At 51.1% G+C, this 12,974-nt stretch overlaps 1 protein-coding gene across 1 annotated transcript in view; it reads right to left on the bottom strand.

The window, feature by feature from the left end:
• ASB2 (ankyrin repeat and SOCS box containing 2) overlaps positions 1–12,746 on the bottom strand; it is a 40,631-nt gene extending 27,885 nt beyond the window's left edge. Inside the window, exons 1-2 of the mRNA XM_033109136.1 lie at positions 12,418–12,746; positions 1,586–1,864 (exon numbers count right to left, since the gene is read on the bottom strand). Coding sequence (XP_032965027.1) covers positions 1,586–1,791 — 206 coding nt within the window. The 5' untranslated portion in view covers positions 1,792–1,864; positions 12,418–12,746. The remainder of the gene's footprint in view (positions 1–1,585; positions 1,865–12,417) is intronic.
• Between the last annotated feature and the right edge of the window lie 228 nt (positions 12,747–12,974).

Genomic DNA, 12,974 nt, shown 5'->3' with positions numbered 1-12,974 from the left:
ACGGCCCCGTGGGAAGGAGGATGGTCCTCTCTCTGATCCCCTCCTGAGAAAGAGGAACCTGTGGTCTGACATAGGCTGAACCAGCCAGAACAGGAACCAGGGCCTCCTAAAGCATAGGTCACTGAGAGTCCTTGGCTCTAGGCTTCTGTTTTTCAGGTTGGGTCCCAGAAGAGAACCTACTCGGGCAGCTCAGTAACTTGGAACCTTCGTACTCCTCCCAGCTGCCCAAGGAGGCTACCTGCCTTTAGACATCCCAGGCCTTTGCCCAGCCTACCTGGCAGAGGTGATCTGGCCTCAGCAAGGCCCAAGTCCCTTGGGGAACACCTTGGTAGGTTCCATCAGGGGACAGGCTGAGACGCACCACCATCCTCTTTCATCCCTGTCAACTGGGACTGGACATTGGAAAAAGCTGCCTATTGTTGCTGCCGTGGTTGCTATTATTATGAGAAACGGAAACTGCGTTCAGAGAGGTTAAGTGACTTGCCCAAGGTCACACAGGGAGTCAGCTGGCTGCTGGAGACAATGAGATTTGAGGCCCATGCCCCAAGATAACACCAACACATTGTTACAGCAATCTCTATCCCCCTGCCACCCACCCCAAATACACACTCGACTTGGACTCAGTAGTAAGCAAAAGCATTTTTAAAATTTATGTCTTTCTTTTCTAAAATCACTTTAAGATCCAGTGCTTAATTATGTTTCTGGCTCCCACGTCTACAAAGAAGTTGTCCTGTAGATCTGTGCGGTCCTGGATGGTGGCCAGCGGCCACCTATGGCTAGTGAACCCTTGAGATGTGGCCAGTCTGAATTGAGATGTGCTGTGAGTGCAAAACGTACACTGGATTCCAAAGACGTGATATGAAAAAAAGGATGTAAAAATCTCATTCATAATTTTTATATCGATGACATGTGGAAATAATATGCTAGACATAAATTAATCTCACCTGTTTCTCTTTGCTTATTTCTAATGTGGCTGTTAGGACATTCGAAATGGCGTATGTGGAGTTGCAATTGTGGCTCATGTCCTGTTTCAATTGGTGTGATATGGTCCTGCTGCTGGGAGGACAAGGTTATGCTGGGACGGGGAACCAGAACAAGGAGGCAGGATGGCCTTGCTGGGCAGATGTCATTGGCTTCTCAGATAAGTTTTCCCAGGGAGACTGCACAGATGGGGCTAGAAGCTCTGGCTGGGCCCAGAATGTCAGTTCCACTGCATTCAAACCTAAGGCTCGCGGTACAAGGCCAAGCCATGGACTTTGAAACGAGAGAGTTCCAAGCTCTGCACCACCATCTACTCTCTGTGTGACCTTGGACTAGTTACTCAGCTCTGCGCTTCCATTTCCTCATCTGTAAAATGGAAATACAGCATAGAGCCTCCTAGGAGGTCCTAAGAGGGTTCAATGAGGCAAAGCGGCTATAGCACCTCACTTGGTACTCGGCACCGTCAGAGCTCCAGAAGTCTAGATAATAAATAAGTCATTACGATGGTAAAGTGTATCCCAGAGACCAGGATAATTTGGTTTTGGATTAATAGTGTTTGGGATCTGCCCCTTATGGATGCCCCAGTTGGCCTGTCCTCGCTCACCTGGTCCATGGGTAGAAATGGGCAGGTTGGCGGTTGGCACGTATGGACGTAACGGCCTCAGCAGTGGTTGGGCCCCGCGTCTTGTCAGCCAGGCTCTGCTCAATGGCCATCTGGACCAGCTCGTCCTCACTCAGGCTGCTGTACAGGCTGTACTCCTCATGCCCAATGGCACGCTGTCTGCCCCGCGCACTGATCTCCGCGGCCATCGTCTTCCCCCGCTCACCTCCGCCTCCAGAACAGACACTCAGTGGAGAGGAAGAAGCATCAAATCAGAAAACCCTGTGAGGGAGAAGACCAAAACCATCCTGGTCACTAACAGTTTTGCAAAATAGCTATGTTTACCCACATGGAAAGCTGTGCCTTCTTCTGGCAATCACAGTCATTTTGTATCCATTCATTTTGTCATATGATCCACTCAACCACTCATTCACCTACACATCCATCCATCCACTCACCTATACAACCATCCATCTTACCATCCACCCATCTGTCCATTTACTCTTCCTCCCATGCAGCCATCTGTCTGCCTACTCATGCATTTATCCACCCTCGCATCTGTCCACCTGTCCATCCATTTATCCGTCCATCCATTTATCCATCCATCCTCCCATCCATCTGTCTATACATCCACCTATCCAACCAACCACCCACTCACCCACGATTCATTTTTTCCTGTCCAGACAGCCTACGTGCACATGCATCATTAACTGGGAGACTACCTACTGACCACCACTGTGTCAGGCACTCTTCTAAGAACTGATGATACACTTTTCTCAACAGACAAAAATTCCTGCCCCCATGGAGCTCTCCCAACACCACTTACATTCCTTCCTTCCAATTATCCAACATCTTATCCCAGCATTTCTCCATTCCTCTGCACTGGGCTCGGGCTGAGAATATTAGAGATGAATCAGACACAAGCCCGTTACTTAAGATCCCATGATCTAGTTAAAATTGATCGTTAATTTGCCATGTTAATTCCAGGGACTCTTCTCTAAAAAAAAAAAAAAAAAAAAAAAAGAAAGAAAAGAAAATGCCTTAAGGAGAAAATGCCTCTGTGTATAGAGCTTAGCATTAGTTGAGTCAACTGCTTTTATGAAGTAAAATCAGCTAAGCCTGATTTTCATTTTGACTGGCTGACAGGCAGTGTGACTGCAGGTCAGCGGATTTTAGCACTGGCCGAGCATTAGGATCATGTGAAGTGTTTTTAAAAATACCCCAAATACCAGTATTATAATTTGGTTTGCTCGGCAAACGTTCTCCCCTCCCTGGAGGCAGAGAATTCCCCCGCCCTTCCCTGTTGAGACTGGGTTCAGCCGTGCACTTGACTTGCTCTGGCCGATAAATGTTGGTGGACATGGTTAAGCAGCTGCTTCACTTCTGCACTGAGCTTTGTTCTTCTGCCACCAAGACTTTCCCCTGGAGCCAGTGCCCTTAGCTGGGCCCCAAGGGAACCTCCCTGGGGGCAGCCTGTGCCCAACCTGCACAGAGGACCCCGTCCTGTCAGGACCTGCAGCCTCAGCGCATGAGAATAAATGCTTACTATTTGGAGTGCTTTGTTATGCAGCATTCTTGTGGCTCTAGTTAAATGATACCCAAAAGATGAGGCCAGGCACTTTACCCATAGGATATATAAATGGCCAAGAACCAGATGTCAGGGTGCTTACCTTCCTATGTGTTTGGGGGAAATTCAAATCAAGACCCCAATGCAATACCAGTTTCCATCCCTCAGAATGGCTTAAGTGAAAAAGACGGGATTGCAAGTGTTGGGGAAGATATGGAGCAACTGGAATGTTTACCCTCTTTGGAGGAGTGTCAAACGGTGAAACCACTTTGGAAAATCAATGGCGTTGGCTAACGCTGAATGTACACATGTCCTGGAACCCCAGAATTCCACTCCGAGCTCTTTGTCCACGTGAATTACATAATATGATCAATGAAAGATAAGTGCAAGAATATTTATAGCAGTGCTATGCTATTTGTAATAAAACCAACTGGAAACTGCCGGATGTCTATCAACAGTTGAATGGATTACTACATTGTGTATATTCAGGTGTTGGACAGGACGTACTAATGAAACAGACAAACTACCACTATATACAACAGGATGAAACTCACAAACCACAGGGAGAAAAAGAAGTCAGATAATAAACATAGGTACGTGATTCAATTTATATAAAGTTCAAGAACAAGCATCACTAAATTGCAGTGATAGAAGTCAGAAGAGTGGTTACCTTTGGGGGCACTATGGATGCTCGTGCTGTGTAACCTCGGCCAAGTCCCTGTACCTCTCTGGGCCTCCATTTTCTTAATGCAAAAGGGGGGTTTGGGCCAGAAGGTTTCCAAGGGCTTTTCGAGTTCTGAAGTTTCTACAACTCAATGAGACGTTTGCTTTTGCTCTGTGCTATTGAACCCCAAACTCTGTCCCTGGGGGTCCCCTGTGGCAACTGCAACAAGTCCACTCTATGTATAGAGCTTAGCATTATACATAGAGGAAACCAGGCAGGAGTGGAAGGATCTTAGATATGGATATCAGAAACCCTAAGGTCTAGTTTCAATTCTGCAACTTCCTACCTATGCGACCTTGGTCAAGTCATTTCCTTTTTCTGGGCCTCAGTTCCTTTATCAGTAAAAATGGGAATGAGACAACCCACTTCACCATGCTGTAGGAGCAATACATGAGCTGCAGCATGGGTAAAGCAAGCACTGGACGGAGAGCCCCTCATCCCAAAGCAGCTGTTGGCCCCAGGTATGGGCTGATCTGAGGCATATGACCAGCACTCAGCTGTGGTGCCCTTCCCTAACCAGGGAGCTGTGGGAGGTGAAGGCAGCCAGGTGATGGTCACCTGCAGCCAATTCCAGACTTGCCAGGACCTTCCCTGTGGGTCTGATGGCATCCAGAGCCTTTTCCATTTGTCGGTTATTTCATGACATTGCCCTGACAACAGCCCTAGAAGGGAAGAACGTTTTTTGTTGAATTAACTTATTAATTCTTCAACACCTCCATTCTTTCCATAAGGACTGGATGTTTCCATTTTACAGATGAGTCAATTAAGGGTCAGGAAGGGGAAGGGAAAGGTTTGCAAGATGATAGACAGCTAGAAAGTTGGGAGTTAGAGCCCAGTCTTCCTAACTCAAATCCGGTGCTTCTTCTGGGAATTCCAGGAACAGTGATCAGAGTAACTGGCACACACAGATCTGAGCGAGTGGGGATAACATCCTACCCTCGTCCAGTCTGGCCTCCTAGCCCACACCTGTGCAATGGGCACATCAAGTTCTCTGTCCACGCAGATGGGTGAGGTGGCGGTTGACCTTGAAGGGACCTTGAGGGAGAGGGTCTCTGCCTTTGAGAAGGTAAACTCACCTACCCCACTGTGGGCATGGCCATCTGTGGGGACAGAGCCCCAAAAAGCAGTTTCCAGGCTCTCGGCCTCACATAGGAAGGTGCTGGCTCAGGTAGTAAATGGCCATCAACTGTGATCAAATGGCCATCAGCTGTGGCTAGTTGGCTATCAGCTGTAACCAGTGAGCCATTGGACACTAATATAACTGCCATGGCTACGCTAGCAAAAAATGGGGGCTAGCAAGAAGATGGTGGCTGAGCCTGCAAGTGGAGCAGTGAGGGTTGCGAACAGTGTGGCTCCTGGTTCCTGTGTCTCCAACCCAGCCGCCAGCGAGAATATAGTAATATGACTCCCCTACCTATGTCTCCGTGGGTGTTCCTTTTTGGCCTCACCATGTCCTGCGTTCTTATGTGGGGAGCGGGAGCAGAGACCCCGCAGGCCTCCCCGCATGACACATGGCGCAGCGAGCAGGGTCTCCCACACAACACCATCTCCTGCTTTACCCACTCAGATCCTCAGTTTTTGAGGGTCCTTGAGTAAGTTGCCCACCTTTAGAATCTCCGTGTGCCAAATGGAGACACTAATAAGGGGTTGGTGGTAGAATCAAGAGGGCTTGAGTGTGCACAGGCTTAGTGCTGGGCCTGGTGTGATACCCGGCTGCTTCAGGAGGGACTCCTCATCACTGGGCCTATGCAATTCTAGGCTGGGGGTGCCTGCCAGGGACACTGGGGGCCTCCCCCCGGAGGTAGGTAGGCCAGTTCAGACTTAGCATGAGGGGGCAGTCATGAAACAGTCTGTGGGGTCAGCTTGACCAGTTTCAAATCAGCTTTGACAGTTATTAGCTGTGTGGCCTCTTAGAATCTTAACTTCTCCACCTGTAAAATGGGCTTAAAAAGAGCACCTATGTCATGGCGAGATGAGTGTGGGGTGGGAGGTAGACACCTTGGGTGATGTCTCGCCCCTCTTTCGACCTCAGTTTCCCTTCATCTTCGTGCTGCCAAGCTTGATTTCTGAGGCCTCTGCCTGAGGGCTGGGCCAAGTCCTAGGCCTGAGCCCTGGAGAGAGGCCAGCAGTCTCAAGGGATCCTCTGGGAGGCTGACTGGGACAAAAAAATAACCTTTCCCAGGGAAAGCAGGAGTGCAGTGGGCCTTGCCCAGTGAAGGCCTGCAGAGGGAGTGGTGCTCAAGTGGGACCAATCCAAACAGGGGAGACTGGGCCCACCCCTGGGGCCTCCAGAGGCCCCTCTTTTGCCTCCTTTGCAGCATCCCAAACACTGGCTCCAGGGGAGCCCCTCCCCCTCCCAGGCAGCATCTGTAAAAGGAAAGTAACAGTGGCTGTGATAGGGTTCCCTGAGTTAACACATGAAAAGCACTGAGAACAGCACTCTTCTAAGTTGGCCTTAGTTTCTGCCTCTGTGAAATGGGCATAGGAACATGGCCCCTTACAGAGCTGCGGTGAGGATTAAATAATAGCATTTGAAAAAGTGGTCCTTCCTCCCCCCAGTTCCTTCCCCTCCCCACAAATGCAGGCTCACCAACATCCAGGGTCTGCCTGGGAACTGGCAGTTGGGTCTGGCACCAGTTAATGGGTTGGGGTCTCTGTGGCTGTTTGAGGGGCTGCAGTAGGAGGAGTGGCTCCCTGGATGTCTTATCAAAACACTGGGGGCTGGGGGCATGGTTGGCAGGGCCGGAGACAAGAAGGGGACACACCAAGCTCCCCCTCAGCCGGGGACTTGGGTCAGGAATGTGAGCCTGGAGAAGCCACTTCCCATCCTGAGGCTGTTTGCAGATGGAGCCGGGATTGCTACCCACTGGCTTTCCTTTCCCTCCCCTCCGTGCCCCTCCCTTCCCTTCCTTCCCTGCATCATCTCCTGGCTAGTTATACTTCCAGACGCAGTTCGTGCATCTCCTCCACCAGGAAGCCTCCCTGATTTGATGGTTGAGGTTTTCCTGAGCTGCCCCCAAGGGCACCCCTCACATTCTGTTGCTCTAACTGCCTTCCTTGGACTTGTCTCCCCATAGAGTCGGGAAACTTCTGAAGATCAGGGCTGTGTTACATTCACGGCATAACCCCAAGACATAACCCAAGGACAGGTACACAGCAGGTGTTTAATAAATGCTGGATAGATAGGTGAATGAATGATAGGGTTCAACCTTGGAAACAGCAATTGTGGCGATTACTGCACGTGGCAGATGACGTAGCCCCTGGTGTCTGACTCCCTGGTTCTGCCACCTACTGGCCGTGTGATGGGGAGCAGGTTACTCCCACCCTCGCTGCCTCACTCTGCCCATCTGTGAAATGGAGATAATAAGAGCATCTGGCCTATAGAGGTGTTGTCAGAGGAAAAGTGGTAAACATGTAAATGAGGAGAAGGGCACTCAGCACCCAGCTGGTGGCCCATGACAATCTGCTGATGTCATCCCCTGGCTCCCAGGATGTTGCGATTGTCTTCTCTGACCCATCTCTGCTTAGACACTGTACTTGGAACTCCTTCCCAGTTGGCAGTTTCCAAGGGGCCCCAGTGGGAGGGAGTTAGATAGTCCCATACTCTCCTCCCCTTCAAAAGAGCGACAGTGAAAGCGACTGCAGCCCACCTTCTCTTGACAGCTAAGGTCACGATGTGAAGCTGTGGCTGTCAGCCCGCAGGCTGTTCTGGCCAGCCACTCCGGAGCCTGCAGAGCCCCACTCAGGGTCAGGAATGGGGTCAGAGCTCAGGAAGGAAGGAGATCTCCATGCCCTCCCAAACCAGCCTGGCGGGCAGGCAGGATTTGCCAGCCACTTCCAAATTCTCCACTCCCCACGACCCCTTCTGCCGCCTCCTCCCTTCCTGCTGATGTGACCTGCGGTCCTAGGGACATTGAAAGGATCCACAGCCCGGTCCACCCCGCTCCATCTAATCCTGGGCTTGAATTTACGTATGAGGTGACCACCTACCAATGTCAGTAGTGGAAGTTCAGTGAGCACGTAGTTCATTTGACAGTGCTGAAATCTTAGGACGCGCTAAGTACTTCAGTTAGGGCCCGCTGGCGTCTTTTAGGTGTGAGTGTGGCCGGCTCAGTGGGGCTCCTGTGCAAAGCACTATGGTTCAGACCTTCAGACACGACAACAGGTACTTGGAGAACCATGACCATAATGCCTCCCATGCAGTCAGTGAATCTATGCACTCAAGTTGTTCATTTGAGCCACATGATAAAACTGTGTAAGGGGATTGTTCCCATTTTACAGCTGAGGAAAATGAGGCACACCTGGGCGAAACTGACATGAAAAAGACTAGGAGCGACGTCTTCTGACTTCATGCCTAGTCCTCTCCATGTACCTAACAGCACACTCCAGGTGTTTTGTAAGCTTTGAGTAAAGGCCCAAGTTAAACTGAAAACAATATACATAGTATTCAAAAAGATTACATATATGTGTATATAATGTACATATATAATATATATACTTATCTATCTATCCCAAAAGATTCAAGGTCTCCCAAACATCACACGATCCTTAGCCTGAGGCGGTCCTGAGAACTGGCTACTTGGGCTAGCACTGGGCCACGTGAGGAAGTGGGGGACTGACCTGGGCTATTCCTTGGCCCCCCAGGGTCCCCAACCCCATCCTTTGCAATGCCCAGTAAGTTTATATCGAAACTTATCATTCTGATGTGCTCTTCCCCCGGGATCCAGGAGGCTCCTAGGATATCTGAGGAAACACTTCCCGCTGGAGGGCCCGTGGAAATAATCTATTACAGTGTTCTCTTCCCTTTCTGGGTCCTATTGCTTTAAAACCGAAACCATAAAAATGGCTGGTGCTTGTGGGTCCCTGCACTGTTTCCTGGCCACTTTCCTACACTGCACCATTTGACCTTCAATCCCTGGGGAAGGGATGAGTAAGATTCTTCCCATTGCCCAGATGGTGAGACTGAGGCCCAGATTGTCAGTGGCAGAGTAGGTTGAGACCAAGCCTGACTGTCCCTCTTTTCATCAGACTCTCTGACAATGAATATTTGGGCAGTGGCCAGGGGTTACTCTGGAAGCTTCTGCTCTGGCTAAGGCATGGGACGGCCTTGGGGGGAGGGAGAGTGGAATCCAGGCCACCTCCCTGGACCCCCCACCCCAGAGGGGTCCAGGTCAAAGCCCAAGCGTGGGCCTTTGCAGTGGGATAGTGCTGGCAGGCCTCTGGCTGCTAGTGTCCAGGGCCTCACAGCTGCTGGGAGTTTAAGCCTTTTGTCCAGACTCTAAAGATTCTAGAAAAGCCCCTCCCAGCGTCACTAATCCCAGACTTTGATGCTGGTTACAAAGCTCATGGCTTCCCTTAGGCTCCGGGACTTTAGGCTTCTGAGGGGGGCCAGGGTTGCTGGATGTTACAGGGTGAATCTGCTCAGGGCTGCAGGCCTCAGCTGACCCCACAATGCACACTCTTCTCCCCACTGTCTGGAGGGGAAGCTGAGGCCCAGAGAGGGGGTGTGACTGGCCTAAGTTCACCCAGGTAGGAGGTGACTGCCAGGGATTTAAACCTATCCAAAGCTGGCTCTGCTCCCACTCACCACGCCCCGGGACACTTGGTGCCAATTGTATGCTGGGGGCAGGGGGAGGATTCAGACTCCCTCCATAAGGGAGGTGCCATGAGTACCAGTGAAGAAAAGCATCCATGAATGTCAAGTTTTCATTTTATTTCTTTGGTCCCCAAGCCATTGAATCTCCAGGTCCATGGGTCACCTTCACCTCAGCCTCCCGAGGGGAGGGTACTTCTGGCTCTGCAGGGGGCTGGCCCTTCTCTCAGGCCCTGGGCTGGTCCTAGCACAGCTAGCCCCCGCCCACGCCCCTCCTGGCTCACCTTCCTGTCCTTCTCTTGCTGCAGCTAGAACCATCAGTGGGCCTTGGCTACACGCAGGTCTGGACACGGCATTCCAGGCCCCTTACCCAGTTTCTGCCCAGGGCTCAGCGAGTGCCAGGCTCTGACATCTGTGCCAACAGCCTGGGGTGGCGGTGAGGAGGCGTGGGGCTTGCCAAGGTCTGAGCTTCCAACAGCACTGCCTCTGGGTCTCTAGAGCCCAAGTGCAGCCTTGCCCAGCCCTGTTCTGGGCACCAGGACAACATGGCCCCTCACCTTGGCTCCTGGGTGGCAAAGGGTTCTAGAAGCTCTAGCTCCAGGCTGCAGAGTGGGAAGGGTCCAAAGGGGCAGGGCTGCCCTCCCAAGCCCCTTTCTCACTCGGGCCCAACGGCAGGGCTGGCTGCAAATCTTTGCACAGAGATCACAGCAAAATCAGCTAGGATCTTTCTTCTTTCTGTCCTCCACCCCCCTTTTCCTACCTTTACTTAAATCTTTTTCTTCTCCTCTCTCTGCTTTCCTTATCTTTCCTCTCTTTTCCACTCCTCTCTTTTGTGTCTTTTTCTTTAGAAAATTCAGGCAGTTTAGGAATCACTTTACTTTTATACCATCACTACCTCTCTCAAAGAGTTTCCTCAATCGCAAAACTCCTACCGACTTCATTTATATTGCTGGGCATTAATTAATCCAAAAGAAGGTGCTAAGGATGAGAAGTAAAGATACAAATCAGTCCTGTGACAGCCACCTCCTCCAGGCAGCCTGCCTCTCTGCAGCTCAGAAATGGAAGGGCATTGGGCGGGCCCAGGGATATTTTTGTGTCTCCTTCGGGAAGATTCTCTTGGATCCAGCCTGTCCACCATATACAGGCATCTTATGATGCCCTGGCTGTGCCAGGGACAGGTCTGTTTATTGCTGTGTTGGTGCCCTGGGAGGCCGCCGGAGACCGTGACTTTGAATGTGGCACCAGCGGCCAATAGGCCAAATGGCCAGGATTTGATTGCCGGCTTCAACACCCCCTAGCTGTCTGGCTTTAGGAAAGACCCTTAACCTCTCGGAAGCTCAGTTTCCCCATCTGGAAAGTGGGAGAAACGATCACCTCTAACTCTGACGTCCTCGAGAGAGTCAGTGAGAGAAATCACCACAAGCGCTGTGCTCAGTGCCTGGCTCATAGTAAGTGCTCAGTGAACGCTTATGGGTGCTGATTGTGTTATCAATTGTCAGGTCACCGGCAGTGGACAATATGGGGCCCCTACCCCAGGGAGGAGGAAGAGGCTGCCCGCTCCCCCACGAGGCACTCACGGCCTGGCCACTTTGGGTAAGAATGGATGATGTAAAGGAGAATGATGCCAGCTGGAGCTGTTGCCAGCTCCTTGAGGAGGCCGTGCTGTAAACAGGACTGCTACCAGCTGTCGGGACCCATCCAAGTGTTTTGGAAGTGACTGGAGCATCTGCCACTGGCTGCCTCCCTGTGTTCTGCCCCCGGCCTCTGATGGCAGAGGTGAGGGCTGTGGCTGGTGTGCTGGTCCCAGGTGGCTCTGCCTGGGCCCCTGTGAAGTCCCTCAAGCCCCTGCCTCATGCACGAGCTTTCCCTTCAGGGAGGCCACTCTCTGGTGTGTGTGTGTGTGTGTGTGTGTGTGTGTGTTGAGGAGGCGGGGTGGGTGGTTGGCCCCTACTCAGCCTCAGGTCTCCATCGTTTACCTGTCTTCCTAAGAGGCTCCGCCTCCCTGCGTCCTCCTTCTAGTCCATTCCCCCCTGGCTTCCTGAGGAGCTACCTGAAGTCAGATCCCGCCTTCACCCCCAACCCCAACCCCATGTCCCGCTCAAAAACAATTAGAATATGTCCCATCCTCTTGCCTGGCCTGGGGAGAGCTGCATTTGCCTCTGGCTCCCCCTGCCAGCTTCACCCCCATTTCTCACCTTCATGGCCCTTTGCCTCAGCCACACTGCGCTTCCCACCAATACCCAGACGCACCTTGACCTATCTGCCTTTGCCGACCTGAAGGTCCCTCTCCCGACCACTCTGCCTGATGACACCCCATCTGTCCTTTCAAAGGCCATCTCTTCCTTGAATTTGTCCTCATGCTTACACACACACACACACACACACACACACACGGTATTCTTGCATCTCTGCATTCCCACGTAACATTTTGCATTCTTTACACTGAGCCATAGTTTTTGTTTCCAGATTCTATTTCCTCTCCTAAATCCCAAGCCATTGCAGGTACAGCCCATGGCAAATTGCTTGCTGTTGCACCCACAATACTGGGCACATGCAGACACTCCATAAATGTCACATGAAATGGACACCCCCATGCATGAAAATATCTATTCAACCAACCTACAAGCATTTCTGAAAGCCATTTGTCTGACACATACTGCCCAAGGCCTATGAACCAACAATAGCATCTTTGATAACTGCTTTTGCATTTCCATTTTTAGAAGTGCACAGCAGAGTGATATTCTGAGCAAGAGTCCTCCAGAAGAATGGGTAGTACACGCAAACGGCTGCTTCTATGTCCCCCAAATCCAAAACGAAAGTCACCACCATGCTTTATAATTCAGAAGCATAGGAGAGAGAGGGAGAAAGTAGTCGGACTGCAAGTGGGAAGCACTAGCCAGCCAAATACTCTCTCTTGAGATCTGTATAAGAAAGTCGAAAGCATGCATTACCTGTTAGGCTCTGAAACAAGGGGACCGTTCAGGGATAATAAAAAGGATTTGCTTGAGGGTGTCTTAGTTCAGCACATGCCCCCAGAGTGTTTCTTCTCCCCTGGCCCTGAGCTTCTGGCGGCTCTGCCTGGCAGCTCTGAAACACTCTCCTTTGAAGCAGGGAGTTTATTTCGGGCCCACCGCATGACCAATGATGGCAAGCCAAACTATAAGATGTTATGAATCTCAGATTTCCTGTTTGAAGATTGCATGGAGGAAGCCGTGGTCCTGCCTTCAGCTCCTGCAGCCTGCATCAGTTACGGACTTCACTTCAGAGAGCATCTCGGAGCAGTGGCCCTCCTGGGACGTCATCACTTGTAATCCTTGACATGGAGGCCATATATGGGTATGTTTCTGGAACTTCTCCGGGAGGGAGTGAGAAGGGAGAGAGATGCAGCGGGTAAGAGACAGAGACAGGAGAAGAGAACAGAGAGACAGAGCTGGGAGAAAAGGAGACGAGAACAAGGGCAAAAGACAGTGTGGGAGAGACGAGAAGAGGAAAGAGAATGAAGGAAAAA

The sequence above is a fragment of the Rhinolophus ferrumequinum genome, chromosome 6, assembly GCF_004115265.2.
Source record: "Rhinolophus ferrumequinum isolate MPI-CBG mRhiFer1 chromosome 6, mRhiFer1_v1.p, whole genome shotgun sequence".
Taxonomy (NCBI): domain Eukaryota; kingdom Metazoa; phylum Chordata; class Mammalia; order Chiroptera; family Rhinolophidae; genus Rhinolophus; species Rhinolophus ferrumequinum.
This window is presented reverse-complemented; position numbering and strand designations above follow the sequence as displayed.